The sequence below is a fragment of the Peromyscus eremicus genome, chromosome 10 (assembly GCF_949786415.1).
Source record: "Peromyscus eremicus chromosome 10, PerEre_H2_v1, whole genome shotgun sequence".
Lineage (NCBI taxonomy): Eukaryota > Metazoa > Chordata > Mammalia > Rodentia > Cricetidae > Peromyscus > Peromyscus eremicus.
The window spans coordinates 83,268,165-83,292,943 of NC_081426.1; the positions used below are offsets into that span (position 1 = coordinate 83,268,165).

The 24,779-nt window shown below is 46.6% G+C and overlaps 1 protein-coding gene across 1 annotated transcript in view; it reads left to right on the forward strand.

Annotated features, from left to right (window-relative positions):
* The window catches only part of Art3 (ADP-ribosyltransferase 3 (inactive)), a 60,974-nt gene that overhangs the window by 26,473 nt on the left and 9,722 nt on the right, over window positions 1–24,779 (forward strand). The window contains exons 2-7 of the mRNA XM_059274778.1: window positions 3,343–3,486; window positions 4,629–4,706; window positions 10,362–11,070; window positions 22,001–22,033; window positions 23,622–23,654; window positions 24,429–24,457. Of these exons, the coding sequence (XP_059130761.1) occupies window positions 3,343–3,486; window positions 4,629–4,706; window positions 10,362–11,070; window positions 22,001–22,033; window positions 23,622–23,654; window positions 24,429–24,457 (1,026 nt within the window). The remainder of the gene's footprint in view (window positions 1–3,342; window positions 3,487–4,628; window positions 4,707–10,361; window positions 11,071–22,000; window positions 22,034–23,621; window positions 23,655–24,428; window positions 24,458–24,779) is intronic.

Sequence of the window (24,779 nt, forward strand, 5' to 3'; positions counted from 1 at the left end):
TAGTGCCATTATATACTCCTCAATTTTCCTGTGCTCTAGACAAAACTAAGTAATAAAACTATAAATAATAATGCTGATAAGTAATTTAAAGACCAATTTTTGGTTGTCTTTTTTCCCCATTTTTTCTTTTATGTGTATAGATGTTTTGCTTGCATGTATGACTGTGTAACACATGTGTGCAGTGCCCTTGGAGGCCAAAAGAGGGCATCAGATGCCCTGACTTGAGTTACAAATGGTTGTGAGCATCTATCTTTGTTACATTTTTACTACAGTTAACAAGACATCATGACCTGGGCAACTTACAAAACATTTAATCTGGGGCTCATGGTTCCAGAGGGTTAGAGATGAAGGCAGCAGGCAGGCATGACATGGGAGCAGTAGCTAAGAGCTTATAGCTGATCCACCAGCATGAAACAGACAGAGAGACCGGGCCTGGTGTGGGCTTTTGAAACCTCAAAGCCTATCCCCAGTGACACACCTCCTTCAACAAGACCACACCTCCTAGTCCTTCCCAAACAGTTCCACCAACTGGGAACCAAGCAGATTTATTTTTATTTTATGTGTATTGGTGTCTCACCTGTCTGTGTGTCTGTGTGAGGGTGTCAGATCCCCTGGAACTGGAGTTACAGACAATTGTGGGCTGCCATTTGGGTGCTGGGAATTGAACCTGGGTCCTCTGGAAGAGCAGCCAGTGCTCTTAACCACTGAGCCATCTCTCCAGCCCAAGACATATTTTCTAACCAAGCACTTGAAGAACGTGTCATGATAATTCTTAGTGTTTCATTGAAGTAGCATGTATGTTACAGAAAAATACATGTAAACATATAACCTGGTAATTTTCACAAACTGAATAATAATGCCGTATGATTTGTTCCCAGAACTAAACCCAAAACCTAGCTATCACACCAGAAAACATCTATGCCATTAGAAGTCAGATGTCTTCTTTGATTTTTTAAATTAAGAAATATTGTCTAGCTGGGCATGGTGGTGCATGCCTTTAATCCCAGCACAGAGGCAGGTGGGTCTCTGAGTTCGAGGTCAGCCTGGTCTACAGAGTGAGTTCCGTCATAGCTGGGACTACACAGAGAAACCCTGTCTCAAAAAACACAAAACAGAACAAAACAGAAGGAAGGAAGGAGAAATATTGTCTCTATGTCCGCAATTTTCACAGCCAATGTGAATTGCACTGATTATTTTAAAGAATTTTTTATGTATATGTGTGTGTAACCAAGTATATGTATGTGCACCACATGCTTACAGGAACCCACAGAGGTCAGAAGAAGGCATTAGATCCCCCGGAACTGCATTGTACAGGCAGTTTTGAGCCACCATATGGGTGCTGGGAATTGAACTTGGGTCCTCTGCAAGAGCAGTAAGAACCCTTAACCACTGAGCCATCTTTCCAGACTAGTTCCCCCTGACTTTTGAACTCTATATAAGTCATATAATGTGTACATGCTTGTGTCTCATGTAAAATTTTGTTTGTGAGATTTACCCTCATAGTTATATAATGTTAGAGTTTATTCATTTTGAATACTAAGTAAAATTTCAGTATATAAACGTATTTCACAGTTTATTCCATTTGGAGACATTCTGAGTAGTTATTATCAGCTTTCTATTCATGTATCTTGATGTAAATATACACTAATGTCTAGTGATATCTGTATTGGATGGTTTTATGCCAACTTGACACAGCATTTCCTCAATTAGTGATACCAGTGTAGGTGGGGCCACCCCTGGGCTGGTGGTCCTGGGTTCTATAAGAAAGCAGGCTGAGCAAGCCATGAGGAACAAGCCAATAAGCGGCACTCCTCCATGGCCTCTGCATCAGCTCCTGGCTCCAGGTCGGGTTCCTGTCCTGACTTCTTCCAGTAATGAACAGTGAGTGATGTGGAAGAGTCAGCCAAATAAACCCTGTCCTTCCCAAGCTGCTTTTGACCATAGTGTTTCCTCACAGGTACAGTAACCCTAACTAGGGTTGTTTTTGTCTGCAGTCCCTGAAGGTTGTACATGTCCTTCAGCATTGCTGACTTTGCCATGAGTGCTGTCTTAGGGTTTCTGTTGCTGTGATAGAACACCATGACCAAAAGAAACCTGGGGAGGAAAGGGGTTATTTCATCCCACACTTGCAGGAACAGACCATCACTAAGGGAATTTGGGGCAATAACTCAACAAGGCAAGAACCTGGAGGCAGGAGCTGATGCAGAAGCTGTGGAGGGGTGTCTTTTACTGGCTTGCTCTCCATGGCTTGCTCAACCTGCTTTCTTATAGAACCCAAGAACACCAGCCTAGGGATGGCAACACTCCCCCATCAATCACTCATTAAGAAAATGCCCTAGAACAGGATTTTATACAGGCATTTTCTCACTTGAGGCTCCCTCCTCTCATATGACTATAGCTTGTGTCAAGGTGACAGAAATCTTTCCAGCACCTGTGTCTTACTCAAGAGTTGTAGATGTAGGCATTCCCAGCATTCCCAGCTCCCTTCTGTAATCAGACATTTCCTGTCCCAACAGCCCAGTCCCAAATAAACACAGAGGCTTGTATGAATTATAAATGCTTGACCAATAGCTCAGGCTTATTACTAACTAGCTCTTACATTTTAAGTTAACCCATATTCCTTATTTACATTCTGCCATGTGGAGGTACCTTTATTAGCGAGGCATGTTCATCTCCTGCTCCCTCTGCGTCTGGCCGGCGACTCCTGACTCCACCCTTCTCCTTCCCATCATCCTTAGTTTGGTCACCCTGCCTATACTTCCTGCCTGGCTACTGGCCAATCAGCGTTTTATTAAACCAATTTGAGTGACAAATCTTTCCAGTGTACAAGAGGATTGTTCCACAGCACCCTTCCTCCTCCTCATTCCTGTTGGACTTCCACTGGACTTGTTTTATTCTGAGCAGTTCTTTCCTAGTTGTGTTTGGTGCATCCACATGCTGGTTTATTTTATTAGATTGTGAACGTTCTTCAGTACTTTGCTTGTTTGTATACCTCAGCACCTGGCACAGTCCCTGAAATACAGTCAGCTAGTTGAGTGAGTGGTGCCAGCCATCACCGTTGACAGTGTTTAACAAACAAGCCCTCTTCATTATGGGTATCATCTAATAGAGGCCAGTCAAGCCTTCGCTCTGACACACGAGTGTCAAAAGTCAGTGTTGGGAAGTGACTCTTTCTGCAGGGAGTCCATCGCTTCATGCTCCGTGGCAGGGGCATTGCTCTGGGTTCTCGGGCCTCTTGCAGGTTTAAAGCGTTAACAGCAGTGGTTCCAGGGCAGAGCTGGGGACCAGATATAAATAGCAGGACACAAGTGGGGTAATGTGCCACTGCCAAGCTACCGCTAGGGGTGTTATAAAAAGAAAAGCATTCCCAGGCAGCTCTCACTGTCAACAACATCTCATCCTGGAGGGACTATCACCACAGCTGAGGGTGGGAATCAGCGTGAGCCGGGGCATCATTTAAACCTCCTGCAAAGGTACAAACGCCAGGTAAACATTTTGATTTCTTTGCACCCAGACTGCTGAAATGAAGACCAGGAAAACCCTGGCCCACAGCTGACTCGGCACATGCTGCCTGTGTTCTATTCCTTATACTTTTTTGAGAGGGAAGTTTGATACAGAGTAGCATTTTAAAATAACTACAGATATATTAATAGTGCTAGACAAAAGAACTGCTTTTGAAGAAAGACAGGAACCCGGGGCCAAAATGAGTTACAAAAAGAAAGGCTACCTACCCTTCCTTCCCCTATGCCATTCATTTCCTCTTTCAGAATCCAGGCTAAGATGATTGGCAAAAGAGAGGGAAGTAGGGTTTCATCTGAGTTACAGGAACGGCAGCTTTGGTGAAGCATATGTATGTGAGGGACGGGAGGCATCAGCCTGAATCACTTAATTGAGTCGGCTAATGGCTCTGGATAGCTCCGGCCATGAGGATTCTTTCCCTCCTACCCTCCTATCTACCCCTTATGCAGCCACACGCCCCTGAATGGGTCCTGGGCGCTCAGCCAGTAGACTGATGGGATCTAGTTAGAATCACTGTCTTCCCGGGGCTGCTTAGTCGATCCCCAGCTCCAGAACGTTACACACTTGCTCAACCTCTGGCTTCTGTTGGTTGTGAGGAGTTGGAGGAAGGAGGTCACCTCAGGTAGCCCACTCTGTCCTGCTGCTGGCCTCGTCTCTTCCCTCCCACCCTAATGGGCATGCTCTAACTTGCAAAGCAGCTGGAAGAATGGAAGCTGTCCATGGGAAATTTTCTAGACGGCTCTTAGAAACTGGGAGCTAGGGGAGCAATTTGAGAGCATGGTGGTGTTCGTATGTGTTTCCTGTGTGGCCTCAGGGGAGATTTAGAGATGGGAAACTTGTGCCTCGGGGCGGCTCTGGTGGGAGAGACGTGTCTAGAGTTGTGTGGAGGTGGACGGATTTGATCTTGGAAGCGCTGCAGTTTCTTAAGGTTTTGTTAGCCCTCTAGATAAAATCCAATCGCTCTTGCAGCCATAGGAATGTATTGGATAATCTCTTCTACCATCACAGTGTCTGCCCAGAATGAAACTATATATAGCACGTTATCTTGCTCTTTTTTCCTAAACCTCTTTGTTAACCCGGCTGAAATAAAATTTTTCATTCTAATTTAGAAGAGAAAACTGAAGATGGGACATTTCGAAATGGTCACCACGCTGCTGGCAGCCGTGACTCTAGTGGACATCTTCCAGGTAATGTTGGGAATGGGAAGCATGTGCTCACTGGGACGGGAGCCTGTAACATTGCCTGGGGTGTCTCTGTGGACTGAGAGAGGCCAGACTAGGCATTAGCTTGTAAGTAGCTTTTCCTTCATTTTGCAGGTGACGCATATGTTACGTGTAGAAAGTTATATATAATTATAATTAAATGAAGAGAACAGAAATTCAGCCACTGAGAGAGAGTCTTAGGGGACAGTGTAGATAACCTATGTGGCTCCTCTCTGTGTGTATAATTTATTTAAAAAGTAGATTAATGCTGTATGTAGAGTACTTTTAACCTTGTCTTCAAGCAATACTGCACAGCATTTCCAAGTCAATAAATATTCAGGGAATATCGTGTGTTCTCCAAATAATGCCGCAGTGTTTGATTCCATGTTTGTTATTAAACTACATAATGACTGTTTCCTTGTTGTCTTTTTACTGATAGAAATTTTATGGTTTTGTTTGCCATTCAATATTTAAAAACTAATATACTTTATGTATGTATCGTATGAAACAGGTATCTCACTTGCCTTCTTTAAGATACCTTAAATTTTAAAAACTGTATCCATTTTTAGAGCTTTGACCCACTTTCTAGAGCATTATCGTATGTTTTGTTTCCTGTGCATTCTGGTGTTTGCTTTTTAACTTGAGACATTATGGTGTTTGAAAGAAAATGGCCCCCAAAGGGAGTGGCACTCTTACGAGGTGTGGCTTTGTTGGAGGAAGTGTGTCACTGTGGAGGCGGGCTTAGAAGTCTCATATGCTCAAGCCACACCCACTGAGACAGTCTACTTCCTGTTGCCTACATATCGGCATGTAGCAGCTCCTTCTCCAGCACCTTGTCTGTGTTTGTCTGCCTGCTGCCATACTCCCCGCCATGGTGATAATGGACTGAACCTCTGAAACAGCCACTACCTCAATTAAATGTTTTCCTTTGTAAGAGTTGCCATGGTCATGGTGTCTCTTCACAGCAACAGAAACCCTAACAAAGACAGAAGTTGGTACCAGAGACTGGGGTATGGCTGTGATAGGCCTGACGATACTTTTGTTTGAAGGAATATGGATCTTGGGACTATGGATTAGGAAAGCAGTTGAACACTTTAAGTGCTGCTTAATGGGCCATCCTAGTAGGAACATGGAAGACAGTGGCACTGAGTGTGATTTGAACTGTGGGGGGTGGGGCTGGCTCAAGAGGTTTCAGAAGGGAAGAATTTTTAGTATGTTGCCTAGAAATCATTCTTGTGTTATTTTGGTGAAGAACGTGGCTGCGTTTTGCCTTTGTCTGAAGAGTCTGCCTGAGGCTAAAGTGAAGAGTTTTGGATTAATTCTGTTGGCAGAGGAAATCTCAAAACAAAGACTCTGTTGTATGGTTACTAGTATTAACTCTAATGAAGATATATAATGAAAAGGATCAAGCTGAACAAGGAAAAATATTTGAGGAGAAAGGGAGTACCAGAAAATGGAATGAAGCTAAGTTCTGTATTCAAGGAGATAAATAGATTAAGAAATGGAATAAAGGGAATGATGATCTCAGAGCAAGATCCCACCCAGTTGAGTTTCCAATTTGTGAAAAGGAATTAAAGAAAAGCTTAGAGCTGGGTGTGGCGGGGCACACCTTTAATCCCAGCACTGGGAAGGGAGAGGCTGGTGGATCTCTGAGTCTGAGGCCAGCCTGGTCTGCGGATCCAGTTTTGGGACAGCCAAGCTTAGGCAGTGAAGGACAGAAAGCTGATGAAATGTAGTTGAACAAAGGTGGCAGCCATGTTCCAGCCCCAGCAAGCAGCAGAACTTGGCAGCTTTGGCCAGGTGGTTCTAGCTTTAGAATCAAGGATAGAAGAAAGGCATTATGGAAACTTCCTCGCTGGCAAAGGAAAGCCAATGAGGCCAGGCATGTGTCAGGGGTGTCCCTGAATGGAAGCCTAGAGAGGCCATTGCATGAAGCTGTAGTGTTGAAACCTGGATTGCCTTGGAGAACCCAAGGTGTTGGAGATGCCAGAGCTGTGGGATACCTGCCAAGGAGAGCTGCTAACAGAGAGTGGAAACATCCCAATAGGAAGAAGTGTGTTGCAGTCAACAAAGCTGAAAGGAATTGGAGATCTGAAGATCGTTTTGACATTAGACATAGAGATGCAGAGTTTGGAGTTTGCCCAGCTGGTTTTCGGTCTTGCTTTGGTCCACTATTTCCTCACTGTGCTCCCTTCCCTACATTTTGGAATGGAAATGAAAATCCTGTGCCATTGTATGTTGGAAGTATGTAATCTGTTTTTTGATTTTTATAGGGGATTACAGTTAAGAGATTGCATGAATCTCAGAAGAGACTTTGAACTTTAGACTTTCAAATAAGTTTGAAACTGTTAATAGACTATGGGGACTTTTGAAGTTGGACTGAATGCATTTTTGCATTTTGAATTGGCTACAGGCCTTTGGGGGTCAGGGAATAGAATGTGGTGGTTTGAAAGAAAATGGCCCCCAAAGGAAGTGGCACTAATGGGAGGTGTGGCCTTGTTGGAGTAGGTGTGGTCTTGTTAGAGGAAGTGTGGAGGTGGGCTTTAAGGTCTCATATATGCTCAAGCCATGACCAATGAGACAGTCTGCTTCTTGTTGCCTGCGTATCAACATGTAGCAGCTCCAGATCTGCCTGCATGCTGCCATGCCCCGCTCCTGCCATGATGATAATGGACTAAACCTCTGAAACTGTAAGCTGCCACCTCAATTATATGTTTTCCTTTATTTGCCTTAGTCATGGCGTCTCTTCATAGCAATAGAAACCCTAACAAGACAGACATATAATTGAGATACCCTAACAAACATTTTCAACCACACCCATCATTGATTTCTAGTGTCTTTACGATGTCGTCCCACAGTAGCTGTGGGGTCGCATTTCATCCCTCTCTAAAGAAGCACTTTGCTTATTGGAAGTCAATGCCACTGCCTGCCTCCCCCATTCTCTGGCAACCAGTGAGAGTTACGGACATTTCAGCAGAGTGGAATCTTGCAGACTCTGGTCATTTGTGCTTGGTTTCTTTTGCTTAGGATACTATTTTTAAAGCCCATTCGTGGTGTGTCATATATTAGTGTCTTCTTCTTGTCATCTATGAACACTAATGCCATCATGGCTGGCCAAAGTTTATCATTCAGGCATTTGGCTCTTCCGCTTTATGGTAACTATGGATAGTGTTGCCAAGAACAACTGTGTATGGGTTTCTGTATGAATGTTTTCAATTCTCTTATATAATTATTCTTCTCTGGGAATTCATCCAAGCACTGTTGCTAGCCTTATGCAGTATTTGCTTGAATACCTGGTGTCGCGTCCGCCTCGACCAGCAAGGATGACGCGACGCCAGACTCTTCTCTAAGCAGTTTATTCAGGAACCTTGAACAATCTTCTGACCCCGGGGAAAGTCATTTTCTTCTTCTCTCTCACTCTCACTCTCCCATTGTCTCTCTCATTCTCACTCACAGTCACTCTCACAGTCACCCTCCCAGTCACTCTCACAATCACCCTCACGGGAAAGCCAGCCCACGCCCTTTATAGCCACTGGGCAATCAACCCCGTGGTGCCACGTGGACAATGCCACTAGGGTCAGACATATGCAAGCAAGCCAGATTAGGTCCAGGTGTGCAGAAGCAAGCCAGATCCTAGCCTTAGCCAAATAAGGAGCATCTGCCATCGGGAAGGCAGAAGCCAGACGCTGCGCCATCTTTGAGGCACGGCCGTGCACGGCTCTCTACAACCTGGTTTTACCTATGTAAGTGAACGTGAATTAGCCAGGACTGTGCTACAGTGCATGGCGGAATTGTGCATTATTGTGAACATATGCTTCACTTGGGTGTGAGTCTAGAGTGGGGTCACTGGGTCACACTACAGCTTCATGTTTCACCCCTTGAGGTGCTACTGCAGTACCTTCCACATTGGCTGGGCTCTACAGCACTCCCTCCAGCATAGATCAGGGCTCCGATCGGCTGCCTCCTCTTTGCTTGGATTTTCCTGTTTTGCCCTTGTTTGTGTTATCATTATTTTCTTTTAGTGGGTATGAAGTGGTGCCTTGTGTGGTCTTAATGTGCCTTTCAAGTACTGGTTTGCAGCACATCATTTTAACATACTTCGGTTAATGTTTTTCCATTTCATTGGTTTCTCAGAAAGGAACACGAAGGTCATTTCCACATATGTGAAATGAATTGTCGGTAGTTGAATGGCATCGCTCTGAGCTTTGGTTCAGGTGGAAATGTCAGAGGAAGAAAGCATTATCAGCTAATCCACCCAGTCTTCCGTCCCTGCTCCTTAGTGTCCGTTCCTCTGTCCTGAATGGCGAGGGCATTTGGGGGCTTTGCCACCGCAAGGCACGCACTGTACGGAACACACAATCAGCTGTGGTGTCTGGCCAGGAAGCCTTGCTGTCTAAAATTAGACATGTGAAGACTGCTCTGAGGCTGAGGGAAAAGACAGGAGCCCATTGGATCAACTCTGATACGGTGTGTGGAATGTGGGAGTTGGTTTCGGGTCTGATGGCTTCTGTTGCAGTCTTCAAGATAAATCATGCTTTGCTGCTCAGGCTGAATTCTGGTACATTCTGTGCCACAGAGCAAAGTGCATCCCTTAACCATGAATCCAAAGGGACTTGTTCTCTGAAGCTCAAATCCCCATGTCAAGAAACTGACCGACAGACCCCGAAGTGCTGGGGCCTCGGTGACTCCCAGCTCTAAGTACTAGGGTTAGGCCACAGTTTCTGGTGCTGGCCCACTTACTTATCTCAGTGGTAAAATGTTTTCTTTTGTTTAGCAAAATTAAACTCTTTTAAAGGTGTTACCTAATAAATGTCAGTGGGCCTCATCACTGGAACATGCTAATGTTTTAGAAGCAACAGAACACTTTGCTTAAGAAGGTAGAACTCTGGAACCAGATTGTCTGGGGTAAATACCAATACCATGTCTCAATATCTTAGTTTCCTTGTCTTTAAAGAAAAAGGTGGAAGGGAGGCTTGGGGCTGGAGAGACGACTTGGTGGCTGGGAGCACCTGCTGTACATTACAGAGACTCTGGGACCAGTTGCCAGTACCCACATAGCTCACCTGTAACTCTAGTTACACTGTCTTCTGATTTCCTTGGTTTTGGGGGTTTTTCTGGTTTTTTGTGTTATTTTGTTTTGTTTTGTTTTGGAGAGGGTTATTCTGATTTCTGGGCCTTGAGCACCTGCTTTTACTTGGCTGGAGGTGCCAACCCAGTCCTCCCCATGTCATAGGAATGAGGGAGTGTGTCCAGAGGGCAAGGTAATATTTGTCACCTTGTATTTCCCACCACGCGCAGTATTTTATACATGATGCTTCCAATGATCCAAACCAGTCCTGAGAGTTCTCAGGAGTGAAGGTAAAGACTGTTCAGCCTGGACTGCCACTGGGGTCTTTAGTCTCTTGTGCACCACAGAGCTCAGGCAAACGAGTTGCAGGCAGAATTCCTACCCATATCTTGCCTCTGACGTTTACTCTTTCATAGGGACACGTCAGCGCCGAGAAAAGCTGCCCATAGCCGTGGGGTGTAACTCGCAGTTAAAGGGTTGGGGGGGGGGGAGAGTGGGCATCGTGCTGTAAGAGAAAATGAGATCAAATAAAAAGTTGATGGCAAGAGCACTCCTTTCCTTTTGCTTTGAAGGTGAAGGCGGAAGTGTTAGACATGGCGGAGAATTCGTTTGACGATGAATACCTGAAGTGCAGCAGCAGGATGGAGGGGAAGTACATTCCACAGCTGTTCAGGGATGAAAAGGCGAACTCTGACCTCCTGGAGACTGTGTGGGACAACGCAGAGATCTTGTGGGAAGCTCGGAAGGCTAAGATCTCTCTCCCAATGAACTTCAAGGATCCCTATGGAATAACCCTGATGGCGTTTGTAACCGAGGCTCGAGAGCAGACGCCCTTTTACCGAGAGTTCAACAGAGCTGTGAAGATGGCCGGCCAGTCCCGAAAAGAATACATCTATAACTTCCCATTCAAAGCTTTTCATTTTTACCTGGTGAGAGCCCTGCAGCTGCTGAGAAGACCTTGTGAGGAGAGTTATAAGGACGTGGTGTACCTCACAAGTCAAGATATTTCCTTCACATTCGGAGGGCCAAACCAAGCCAGGCTGGGCAACTTCACACTGGCATATCCAGCCAAACCCCCCACAGCTGACGGCCAGCCAGTGCTAACCATCCACACCTGCTTTGGGGTTGCCGTGGAAAGGTTTTTGGACAAAGCAAGTGAGAGAGTTGTTTTAATACCTCTGAGTGAGGTTTTTCAAGTGTCCCGGGCAGGAACCGGCAATGACCTTATTCTTGAGAGCATAAACAAGACCTGCAGCTACTACAAGTGTGCATTCCTCGGGGGTGAGTGTCTCAGTCACGATCTGGGTTTGTCTGAGAGGAGAGGAGTGGGGTGCAGGTCCTGAGGGGTGTCTGGGAGGAGAGGAGTGGGGTGCAGGCCCTGAGGGGTGTCTGGGAGGAGAGGAGTGGGGTGCAGGCCCTGAGGGGTGTCTGGGAGGAGAGGAGTGGGGTGCAGGCCCCGAGGGGTGTCTGGGAGGAGAGGAGTGGGGTGCAGGCCCTGAGGGGTGTCTGGGAGGAGAGGAGTGGGGTGCAGGCCCTGAGGGGTGTCTGGGAGGAGAGGAGTGGGGTGCAGGCCCTGAGGGGTGTCTGGGAGGAGAGGAGTAGGGTTCAGGCCCAGGAGAGTGATGTGTGTTTGCAAAGAGAGATAACACCAGCAGTTTTCAGTCTCACACCGTTTCTTTATCCACAACTCAGGTGTTGTCAAACACAGTACCTAGTTACTAAAGCTAAGAACAAAACTAGTACTGTGAAATAGAAGCCATTTGCCCTGCAGGGTTTGGCAATGGTCAGAAATCCTTTTGGTTGTCACAACTCAGGAAGAGGTGGGGTTGCTATTGGCCAGGATCGGCTAAACAGTTCTTGGGACCCTGTCAAAACAAAGAATTATCTGGTCTAAAATGTCAGGAGTACTGGTGTTGAGAAATCTCATTACAAGTCATTCAGTAAAAAGAGTCCCATCCCATTTCCAAGCCTCACTGGCATCCATTCTAAATCATTTTAGCTGTTTTTTTTTTTTTTTTTTTTTTTTTTTCCCCCGGGTATACACCACCATGTTTGTAAGTGAGTAGCATGCTTTTATTGTTTCAGGATTTAAATTTTTTTAGATGTGGTCTAAGTATTTCCGGTAGTCAGTTTTCTTGCACCGTCTATCATTTAGGATTTCTTTGTTGTTGCTGGGCCAGTGATGCAGGCTTGTAACCCCAGCCACTCAGGAAGGAGGCTAAGGCAGAAGGGTCCGAGTTCAAGGCCTACCTGGAGTACAGAGTGAATTCAAGGCTAGCCTGGGCTACTTAGTGAGACCCTGTCTCAGACAACAGTAGGTCAGTGACAGAGTGCCGGCCTTGCATGCACATGGACCCTGGGTCAGATACCAAGGAGTCTAAAGATTCATCTTTCTGTCAGCTTTAGCAGAAAACCTCTCATTGCTACAACTAGGCTGTTGGGTACCACGGCTCCTCCATGGCATTAGTAGCTCAGGCTAACTTTCTGTCCCACTGGTTTGGGAATTCAGATTTGCCTTGTGGTCTGCATCCAGGCGTCAGTTTACATCCCAGACAGAAACAGAAGGGGGACTGACCCGCCGGATCTACCTGTTTCTCAGGAAAGTGAAAGCTAGCCTAACCACTTAGTAGAACTTGTTTCTTGGTCACGTATAGCTGCAGGAAAGGCCTAGAAAGGAGGAAAACAGTTTTGCAGGCTCTGTCGTGCAGGAAGAAAGGGAATCAAAGTGACCTGGGATGCTGCTGCACATTTGTGATCCCAGCATGCAGGAAAAGGACAAGGATCTTGAGTTTGGGTCTAGCCTGGGATACTTAAAGAGATCATGTCTCAAAAAAAAAAAAAAAAAAAAAAAAAGAAGAAGAAGAAGACAGAGTTGTTAGGCCAGTAACCACAGTGTCCGATGACTACTGTCTCCTTCTCTCATAGTCTGGTGACTCACCTTCCCTCACGTGTGCTCGTGGTCCAGTTGATCGGTGTTTCTGTTTTTGGTTTTGGTTTTTTACCCCATGTAGTACTTCCTTTGCTGGGGTGATTTTATGACTTCATTTTTAAATGTCGTATTAATAATTCACCCCAGATCCTTTGACAGAAATAGCAATCTCTCTGTACATTCGTCTTCCCACCCCTGGATATACCCTCCCGGATTCTGCTCTGGGCTGTGCTCCTAGGCTCACTGAAGGTCCCGCAGTGTCTCCACACCACCAGCCTGAGGCTGAGATTTTCCCCACAGCCCTGTTCTGGATTTGCACATCTTCCCCGAGTTACTCCTTTGTTTGGGGTGAGGCCAAGTGCTGACCACAGTTTTCTGAGAAATGGTATCTTGGGGCAAATTTTCTAGGACCGCATGTGTGAAAGATCTGCCTTTAAGCTCAAGTTACAGTTTTTCTAGCCTGCGCGTCCCTCCTTGCATGGCCCTTGGAACTTGAACCTGACTGGGAGGTGGTGAGGGAATGAGACAAGACAGGTAGACAGGCAGGCAGACAGACAGACAGACAGACCCAGGTAAATAGCTAGAGTGGAGTGGCCTGGCTCTCAATGGAGAAACCTCAGCACCCCAGAAACTCTGCATGTTTAGTATATAGATTGAACAGAGGGGTGGGGGTACTGCATGCAGCTGAACCAGGAGGCAGGGTTATTAAATGCTGATAAACAAGGAGCCGGAGTTTGTGGTGTACAGCTGGATCAAGGGGGCAGGCATAGCTCAGCTCAGCTGGAGTGGTCTCTGTGGGAAGTAAACATCGGAGGGGAGGAAGCTGTGGGGACCCTTTTCTGCACACACTGTTACCGCTCACACCGGGTCCTCCGGGAAGGCTTTGCCATCCCTTCCGGCTGAGGCTGTGGGGCGCTCGCCATGGCTGTGTAGAAGCCACTCTGAAGATTCAAACTTTAGATGAATCCTGGTGTGGGTTTTGTGACGTTTGGGTTTTTGCTGTTATTGTTTTTGTTTCATTTTGGTTTTCTGCTGCTGGGGGTGAATCCTAGAGACCAGAACATGCTAGGCAAGTCCTTTAGCAGTCAGCTACATGTATCCCAGCCTGCGAGCTGATGGCTTCATTTTGCAAGTCTTTATTTGCAGCGTTCTGAAATGCTAAGGTTTTGTGCCTTGCTCTATGTGAATACAGGGTTAATAAAAACCCGTTCTCCCTCCTCCTATGAAAATGACTGCAGCGTTTCTTTGTAATGGGCTAAGGGCAGCGGCCAGCTGTACCCGACGCTGCCTGTGGTAAACAAAGCCCTAGATGGTGAAGTACATGCGCGCAGGAGGATTAGGACGGGACCTAAGTTCCTGGGGCAGAACGCCATGGTTTCAAACTTCCTCAAAGTGGTGCGACATGTCCAAGTTCTCTCCGTGTGGGGGCTGGAGGCAGCAGGGGACTCTGGTACTGATCTGCCCGACAGTGGTCTGTCTGTTCAGGAGTTACTGTGTCTCCTGCTGTGTTCTCCTAACTAAGGAGGGTGGGGCTAAAGACCACTTAGAGGACTTCCCTTAGAAGACATTGACTGCTCCTGTTGTGTGCACGGTCTTGCATTCTCCTGCAAAACACAGTTAGAGAGGAGCTGGCCTTTGGGTCTGCATGATTGCTGACTGAACCCAAACCCACTACTGCTGGGTCCAGCAGTGACTGCCACAGTTGGCCTCAGACCTAGGGGAAACTTCCAACCTTGACTCAGTGTGCCCAGTGTACAGAGGTAAATGGGTGGGTCGGACAGTCGGGATGCTGACATTCTTGCTGACTGAAGCCAGGCAGTCCTTGCCGTGCCAAGGTTACAGGCTTTCTTTCAGGAAGTGTTCGCAGGGCCTTACGATTTGACCTCCTGCACTTCCTTGATGTTGAGAGTGAATGACTCCTTAATCACCCTAGGCACCTGTCTGCCACACTCCTGACCGGCACTGGAGTCACCTCTGATTCCGAGCATTCTTCCTGAGGTGATGTCAACACAAATGAACAGATTATGTTAAAAAAAACCATTCATCCCCATCACCTCTTATCTATTGGCCATGACCCCAACCAGGACAGGCCAAGCCAGCTTAGACCAGAGTTGCATCTTTTTCCTGTTCCTCCTACATCACAGTGGCTTAAAATTGGCCACAGTTGAGTTGTTATTTCGCCCTTATGCATGGGGGTGATGTGTTCCAAGACTCCCAGTGGCTGTCTGAAACCATGGATAATATCAAACCCTGCATGTACTGGCTATCTTCCTGTACATGCATACTTACGAGAAAGTTTAATTTATAAATTAGGTACAGTAAGAGTTTGATAATAATAGAATAATTACAAGTGTGTACTAGGAGTTCTGCAAATGCCATCTCTCTTGGGGAATATTTGCAGACATCAGTTGACCACTGGTGACTGAGCCCATAGACGGTTAAACTGTGGAGAAAGAGGGAACGTGGAGATAAGCAAACTATAAACCACCGTCTCCCTTCCTCCCCCCACCGAGTGTGTCTAACTTCTCAAGAACACCACAGCGAGAAACCCAGTCTCAGCTGGACTGTAGAAATCATACCTATTTTGGTGCCCCTGATGCATTCAGGCAAATGCCATTTAAGGAGGCCCTGGTTATATAAAAAGTCTGGATACCGACCATATTTAGCACTAGTACCTAGCTGATGGGCTGTGGAGGGCAGTGAAACCCACAGATTCCATGTTTGTGAGCTGAGTTGTGATACAACAAAATATACAAGGAGAAGTGAGCTAGTGGACTGATTCTGAGGGAGCCAGGGGCTGGAACCTCTCATGGCGCTTTAGGAGCCTGTCTGTATAGGAGGAGCATGAGGCTGAGGGTAGGCCATTTCACAGGTTCATGTTCACCCCAGCTAAAGGAGGCATTTGTGGGCCCTCACAAGGACCATGTTTGCAGAGCTCTGACCAAGTCAGCTACTGCTTTTGCGTGAGTTGATTGAAAGCAAGGCTGAGCGCAGGGTTTGACCACAAACTGGAGTTCTCTGCTGCCACCTAGAGATAACCAATGGGAATGCACGGTCAAAAACTTCCTAAGGCCGGCTTAGGTGTGGCTGAGTGGTCGCACACTTGCTAACAAGCCAGAGGCCCTTAGGTACCAACATCCTCCAACACTGGGGGTGGGGGGCGGCGGTGTGCAAACAAACACACAACTGTAGTAGTTCTGGATGGGAAAGGGCAATGTTTCTAGAAGGTATTTAAATTTACTAAACTCAGAGTGCTAACACAGTCCCTTGTTACTGTTGAGAACTTACCTGTGATTTCTTTTTCTTTTTTTTTTTTTAAAGATTTATTTATTATGTATACAGTGTCTGCCTGCATGTGTCCCTGCAGGCCAGAAGAGGGCACCAGATCTCATTACAAGTGGTTGTGAGCCACCATGTGGTTGCTGGGAATTGAACTCAGGACCTCTGAAAGAGCAGTCGGTGCTCTTAACCTCTGAGCCATCTCTCCAGCCCTTACCTGTGATTTCTAACATAAAAGTAGAGTGTGGATCTTACAAAAACTCGCTAGCCAAACAAACAAACAAACAAACCAAAAACCCAGTTCCAATTGTTAGGAAACAGAGAGACCAATTCCTGCTTAGTCTTGCTGTCAATCCAAGTAAGGAATAAACTTCTCCTCCTTCCTGAAGAGAGCCTACAGCCCGTTAACCAGCGTAGATTTTTTTCTGGAATTTTTGATAACGATGGGATGTCAGCTGCGTAGTCAGATTAAACTCCTTAGCATCCAAAATGACGTCATTGGATAACTGTAACTGGATTTGGAGGGCTGTGTGTGGGTCAGTTATGAAGTTCTAAGAGAAAGCCCCAGCCACAGGATTCCTTGTGGCCCTGCAGTGCAAACGCACGCGCCATCCCCGAACCTAATCACCTTAACCAGTACTCGGGGCGTAGATGGCCAGGGTTTCAGCCATGTTTCTGTTGGGGGGGGGGGGGTCTGTATAATGCTCTGCATACTTACAGAGTCGGGGGATCAGGACGTAACAAGTGTTCCCTAGTTGAAATGGGCCTTGTTAGGCAAGACAAGCTCATGGACTCTGGTACCTGCTGCCATAAGCCCATTTTTGAACTCAATGAGGCGTGCTGAGCCAGATCCCTGCCAAGCTATTAAAAGAGGAAGTTTGTTGGACTCTTCAGACTTATTTCTTACTCATCCACCCCGAGGCTGGGGATATAGGCAGAGGGTTCTCCTGGCATGCCTAAGGTTCATGTTCCCTCTGTGCTGAGAAAACACACACACAGTTCTGCCCAGACCAGAGTGGTTATTAAATGCACATGTTTCATTGTTTCTAACTGATTCCTGTTAGCATTTCCTGGGAGTCTGGAAGTTTCTGTTTGAAATGATCTGGGATTGGGCAGCCGTTCAAGTAGTGAAGACAGGTGGGAAGTGACCCATAACTCACCATTGTGAGTTGACACCCAGAACCATTTAGAAGAAAGGAACCCTGTGCACCAGAACCTCATCCACCAGATTTCGATTCACTGCTGTCTCCATCAAGGTGAAGCATCAGAGCTGAGAGAGGGAAGGAAATGCATATTTGAATGATTCCTGCAAGGAGTCGGTTGCCCTGTTAGGGGTCTGGCCAGGCAGGTCTGGAGTCCACCGCTTGGGCTGTGAAGCGCTGTAGCAGGAGTTCAGAACATGACCTTGAGATGCCCTTCACAGGCAGAATTCCTTTCAGGAAGCCCCAGCTCCCCTCTTAGCCTTTCTGCTGATTAAAGGCTGCCCAGAATGTTCTGGATAATTTCCATTACTTATAGTTAACTGCATATAGACTTCGATCTTGTATATAAAATATAATTTCATAGCAGTAGGTAATTCGGTGTTTCAGTGAATAGCTGAGGACTGGCTGGGTCCAACCATAAAATTATTTTTGTTGCTACTTCATAACTGTAATTTTGCTACTGTTATGAATCATAATGTAAATATCTGTGTTTTCTGGTGATCTTAGGCGATCCCCAAAGGGCTCACGACCCACAGGGTAAGAACCACAGTTTACCTTGCAGTTGCTGTGGGTCGGCTGTCCAGGTGCAGCTTGCCTGGGTCCTTTGAGTAAGCTTCTCTTAGCTCTTCAGTCAGGTTTGACTGGAAGAGATCTGTCTCTCGGTTCATTCACATGGCTATGGGTAGGACATGGTCTTTCCAGAGTTATTCAACGAAGGTACGGTTCTCATCAGCAGCTGGCTGCAGGCCTCCCTTGGTTCCTAGCCACATGGGCCTCTCAGGCTCACAACCCCGCAATCAGTCTGTAGAGAGCAGTAAGTCAGTGACCTCATGGTTGAAGGGAGCACCCACTATTCAGCACGTACTCCAAGGGAGTCACACGAGAGTGTGAACAGGGAGGAGCTTCAGGAGCTATGTCAAAGCTGACTGCCATAATCCAGCCCATTATATCGTCACCTCCTTTGGGGATGATCCACTGTGTCCTTTACCCATAACAATGAGTTCTATCTATCTGGGAGAAAAGAACTGTCTTAGTCAGGGTTTCTATTGCTGTGAGGAGTCACCATGACCATGGCAACTCTTATAAAGGAAAACATTTAATTGGTGGCTTACAGTTCAGAGGTTTAGCCCATTATCATCACGATGGGATCTGCAGGCAGACATGGTGCTGGAGCAGGAGCTGAGAATTCTAACATCTTTGATCCACACGCAACAGGAAGTGAACTGAGACATGGGCAGTATCTTGAGCATAGGAGGCCTCAGAGCCCGCCTCCACAGTGACACACTTCCTCAAACAAGGCCACACCTACTTCAACAAGGCCACACCTCCTAATAGTGCCATTCCCTATGAGTTTATGGTTGCTAATTACATTCAAACTTCAAGAGTATTTGCCATAGAACTGTCAGATGTCATTTGTATGAACAGGTGTTTCTGGCCTGGTTACTGTGACTGTCTGAGGCCATGTGAAATGCGTTTTCATTCACTGGATTAAAAGCAGGCATTATCTGAATGGCCAGTGTACTCACGCCAGTGGCCCAAAGCAAGTATGCCCACAGCAGCATGCTCTTCCTCCAGTTACCCTCCAACCCCTGACTCCCAGGAGCCTGGGGACTCAGCCAAGGCAGAAGTTAGCTTGGATGAGTTCAGGTTACAAACAGCTGAGGACAGCCTTCAGCTCCAAAGAGAGAGATTCCTTGGGAAGGCTGGTACAGTTAGGGTTTTCTTGTAGTGGTTTTTGTTGTGTGTGTTTTGTTTTGAGATAGGGTCTCATCATGTAAGGAGGGAGAAGGCATCCTCCTTCATGCCGGGGCTGCATGTGTGTGTCCCCAGATGCAGCCGGGTGGGTGACAGTAGGAGGAATTTTCATTTGGTCGCCCAGTCCTTTACAAATGACCTCCTCCCTGAGATCTGCTTCTAGATCCACCGGCTGTAGTAGACAGTGGCACTCACTTCACGTGCCCCGTCAGTCTCCAAGGGACTTCTTCAGATGCGGTCATGCATACCCACCGGGCGCACAAGTGTGTCTGCTGCATGTGTCCACAGAGAAACACTAAATATGGATTTCTCTTCGGGAACACAGTTCTGAGTGTCTCAGGAGGCTGATCATCCAGCGAGGGCATCCGGGTGCCAGATGACACTGTATGCCGCTGTGATGGTATAGTCTCCTCCAGGACCACCATTTGTAGCTCAGCCTGGCACACTCTAAAGCAAAGAACAATTAATACCATTGCAACACATGGCTGCAGAATTGTTTTTACTCACTCTGAAGACTGGCTGTTTTATCATCGGACCGTGTTATTCTTTTCAGATGCCAAGCTTTGTAGCGGGGCTCCCACTGAGCTAGTTGTTGGGCGAAGTGGGAGGTAAGGATGGTGCCACATCTGCTGTCTCAGGGATCCTCAGTTTGTAGTGCCTCTTCACGTCTTAACTTTATTCACAGGGACCCCCAGGCTGGAAGGAGTACCTGGTAGTTTTATTTATTTTAAGTGGTATCAGGAAAATTAGATATGCCTAACATTTGAGTAATCACTTGAAAAGATAATGCAGAGGTCATACAAAGATGCGTCTTTATCATGAGCATGATCACTAGGTACAAACCGACAAATCTCTCTTGCCTGCCTATTCCTGAATAACCACTCAGAGGCTTATATTAACTATAAATGTTTGGCCAATGGCTCAGGCTTATTACTAGCTAGCTCTTACAACTTAAATTAACCCATTTCTATTAATCTATGTATTGCCACGTGGTCGTGGTGTTACCGGTCTGCTGGCATGTTGCTCCTTGGACAGCTGACTGGCATCTGCCTTGACCTTTTCCCCTCTCTTCAGTTTGGCTTTCCCACCTAGCTGTATTCTGTCTGGCTATTGGCCAGATCAGCTTTATTTATCAACCAACGAGATCAACACATATTCACAACATACAGAAAGACATCCTACAGCAACTAGGCATCTTTTAAAATTATTACTGTATGTCTGTGCATGACTGGGGGGACATGCATGTCACAGCTGTGCCAAGAAGGCCAGAAGACTACCTCCAGAGTGGCCTTTCTTCTTCTGTCTTTACATGGGTTCCGGAGATTGACCTCAGACCTCTGTGTCAAGTATCTTTACCCTGTGAGCCATGTGTCTGGCCAACCAGCTGTCTTAATAGTCTTGTTCATGGTAGGTTAGTGTAGTTTCTGTGTAGCATATGATCTAGTCAGCGGTGTTGAAGCCTTTGACTCAGTAAACAGAAGATGTAAGGTGAATCCATGTAGGCGACAATGAGAATCTCGCTCCCTTTCCATATCCATATCTTCAGCCTTTTCCTGTTTCCCTACCCGGCTTCCCCTGCAGTGACTAGAAAGTCTAGAATCGTACCATCTCCATTTTCCTAATTCTTAGCTAACCCCTAGGGGAGGCATGGCCCACCACCTCCTGCTTAAGTCCGGATGGTGCGGTAGTCTCCGGAACTGTTTTCAGCTTTATCTTAGTTTGTTTTAGACAAGTGAGTGAGCTTTGCATTACAGTGTTGCTGAGATTCTTACCCGTGGTGATAAAATACTCTGACAGAAGCAGAGTAAGTGGGAAGGGGTATTTCAGCTCACAGTTCCGGGCTGCAGCCCGCCACAGGGGAAGTGAGGCCAGAGGGGCTTGAAGCAGCTGGCCACGTGACATCCTTTGGTTCCTTTTCCCGTTTATACAGTCTGAGACGCTAGCCAGGGAATGCTACCACCCACAGTGGGTGGGTCTTCCCATCTCAACTGACAGAGTTAAGATAACCCACTACAGACAAGCCCAGAGGCCCACATCCCGGGTTGTTCCGGGTTCAGTGGAGTTGACAGCACCGTCATAGGCATCAGCCAGATTCTAACAGACCTGTTATTTCCTGGACAAGTGGAAATAGACCAAGTTACCTGGATGTCTGGTTCAAATTCTAAACCATGAGATGGAATTTGAGAGGAGACTGTACATCTGTCATTGTGGAGCAGGTCTCTCAGGGCTTATCCTTGGGGAACTAGACTTCAACATTAAGTCAGTGAATCAGATACAGAGAGACCAAGGCATTCAGACCTCCATGGGCACCTGGGCAGCCCTCCATGTCCCACACTGAAATCTCCCTATTTTTTCACCGACCTACAGCTCTTAGGCAGACCGGCAGAGCCCTGTGCTGTCTTGATGACAAGGTGAGGGGGAGCATGGGTACACTGGTGAGAACTTCCTGTGGCATTACCAGCACAAGTGTCTAGAGCCATTAGAAGAAGCATTGACCGTCAAATGCCATGCTCCTGTTCTCCCGGGATTGTAGATTGTTTTTTTCACATACAGAAGTTGTTTGGGAAGATACCAACTATCTTTTTATATGAATATGAGGAGAATCTTTGCTCATATGTTAAAAGATCTTGAGAATATGATTGTGATCCCTTTTCTCCAAAGGATAGGAATTGTCCGGTAGAAGACTGAGTAATGCTTGTTATCTGCAGAGAATTGAGTTAGACAAGTACATTTCTCTCTAACTTTTGTAACTAGCCATAGATATAGCCTAGAAAGTAAAGTGTTAGCCTTGTAAGGGCCTGCCACGGTCATTATATGTAATTTCTGAGTAAAATTGAACACCTCAGAAGGTATGCACTTTGTCAAAGTTCATACCATTGGTTCATGGCGGTTCTGTGAATACAAAAACTATGTTCTTGGAATTTTGCATCCCACTAAAGCATGGGTCTGATAAACTAGGACTTTACAGACTAGATTGCCAGTAGCCATAGACCATTTGAAACTTATGAGGGTAGGTTATGTCTAAAATTTTATCTTTGTGTTTCAGGTCTAAAAACTGAAAATTGCATTGCAAACCCAGGTAAGACATGTTTAAATGATCATCTCTGTCATGGGAATTTTATTAGTTTTTTTTTTTTTTTTTTTTTCTCACGAGTACGGGTCAAAGGCCACTATTGCCGCTCCCTCCCTCCCCCCCCCCCCCCCCCGCCCTACACCACTGTACTGGCATACTACTGCTGCCTTCATCTCTCAAGGCTAAAGTTTGCTTTGTTAGTGGCTCTGAGTCCATTTGCTGTCCACTCCGAAACCAACACTCAGGAATTAAGAGTTAGTAGAAAGAAAACCAAGTCACACAAAAAGGTCGGCACCCTGAGAAAATGGGGAGCACCGTTGTTTGGGAGGGCCATCTGAGGTACACAAAGAGACTTCACCAGAAGGGGAGGCTCAGGGGATAGGAAGGCCAAGTGATGAGTGAGTCATACAGAGGCCTGACAGCCATTACGTCTCACAGTGTGCCTTCCCCGTTTCTGCTGGGGTATCCTTGACATGAACACAGACTTTCCGTCTCCTAGGCTAGTGCCTGTGACCCTTTTACTAACACATCATTTCTCTGAACATTAAACATGATCCCACTTTTAATTAAAGAATAATACCGTCAAGCCCTTGTCCCGCATTTTGAGGTTATCTGAAGAGCACCACGCAGACCAGGTAACGGGAAACTCTGGAAGGATGATGGCATAGGACCTTCCAGGACAAGTGTCCTTCTGTCTCCTTTTCCCACAGTAACTAGGTGACTCCAGCAGCTGTGTCTGGGTCGTTTACACGTAGTTTTCTTGAGAATTTACAGTGCTGGGTAGAGGGGAACTAGGGAGCCACCTTACACAGGGCATGTCGCAAAGTGCGTCAGTCCGGAACAGGGCAGTTCAAGACGCATGGCATAGCCAGATTACGGTCACACTGTCATTGCTGTGTCCTGTGGGGAGCTGTCTCCACCCCAACCTGATCTTCTTGTCCTGGGCAGCCTGGGACATGCCATCTCACTCCGTCCCACCTCACAGGACATTTCCCACCCGGCTCCCGTGCAAAGAGCTAGACTCCAGTTCCTGCATTTTGGTATCTCAGGAAACAAGATTGGGGAGAGGAATGGAGGGATGGAGGGAATGTGGCATAAAGGAGAAAAAAGGCCTGGTGGGACCGTGATGGGCCCGCTTCCGCTTCCTTGGGGGAAGTGGGGAGATGTAACAATAAGTACTGTCTGCTAGAGAGGGTGGGAGGGTTGGGAAGGTACACCCGGGGAACTCTACGTGTGTGGAGGATCAGCATCGCCGTGTGGGTCGCATGCTGTCAAAGTGCCAAAAATGCTTCAGCCGGCGCATGCTGTCAGGGAATCGTCTGGAAGACTTCCTCATTGAAATGTTTGGAAACAAGAGTCCATTTCTAGCTGTCTTCCTGACAAGCTTTTCTATGCATTGTTTTTCGGGTTAAAAAAAAAAAAACGTATCTCCATATTTTTGAATTGAAATTTTATGGTTTTTTGTAACCATGCTTTGTATATTTTTTGAAAGTAGGTCAGCTCAAATCCTCATGATTAGTAAGTATTTAAAAATAGACTGGCCTTGGCATGGCATCTGGGCACAGTAACATGGATGGAAATGTTTGTATTTCAGAATATATGGAGCCTGTGTATGTCTACAACCCCGGTGAGTATACACTTTTACAAACAGTCCAGCAAGCATGTTTAATAGCTCTTTCCTGTGGGGCAAATGCACTTCCTACCTGAGTGAAGGTGGTACTTGGCAGATCCAAGAGGAAGGGAACCAGTGTATTCTGGGAAATATCCTCCTTCCCTGCAGTTGGTCGCTCTGTGGCCCTCCGAGCAGCCAGTGTTCTGGGGGGTAAGGACAGGGGTACCCCAGGAGCTCACTCAAGGCCAGTCTGTGGGGCATGGGTAGCCCTATATTCCTCTGTTGGAATTAGCATAGGCAGGTGACACCCACCTTCAAGTGGAAATTAAAATTCTCAGCATATGTGCCACCCCCAAGAAGCCAGATGTTTGATGTGTCCATCGAGCATCTTGAGCTAATTTAGGATTACCATATAGGAAAACACAAATTCGGGCCATCTTGAAAGTGTGCTCTGAGGTGTTACAACCTGTCCCCACAGAGGCAAAGCCGCTGGCTAGCCCACACCCTGGAGACGTGCCTACAGCGCCCCCTACTGGCCTTTTGCATTCACAAAATTCTGACCCTTGCCCAGGACCTCGGCCAGCTATTGAAGTCAGACATTCCGTTTTCCTGTCTCCCTGACACTCCCAGGAGACTAGTTGTGTGGAGGCGCCAGAGAAGGGTCCCGCCCGTTGCCCACATGCACGGAGACTCTAGGTGGCACTTGTACTCAGCGATGCGCCTCCAGGTCCTTTACAGTTCTTCTGCTCCCTTGGTAAAACTGATGCATTTTGCTTGTTTGTGACGTAGATCTGGAAAGTCAGAAGCTTGAAGACTCTGGTAAGACACTCTTGTAAACTCGGGGACGTCACGTTTGCAAGCTCTGAGCGGGTGGGGAGAAGTGGGGAGAAGCTGGAGCCCATCTTAGCTTCCTAGATTGATCTATCAGAGTGAATTCTTTGTAAAAACTATACAGCACCCATGCCTGTAGTCATCCCAGAAAGCAGAGGACAGTGGGGCTGATTATTCTGCAAACTTTTGTGACCCGGAGTTGTTGACAAAACAAATAGCATTTATTTTTCCTAAGTTAAAATGATTCTTTGAATGTGTGTCTGAGTAACATGTGTACTCATGTTCATTTGATGAGTTCATTCCAAAATA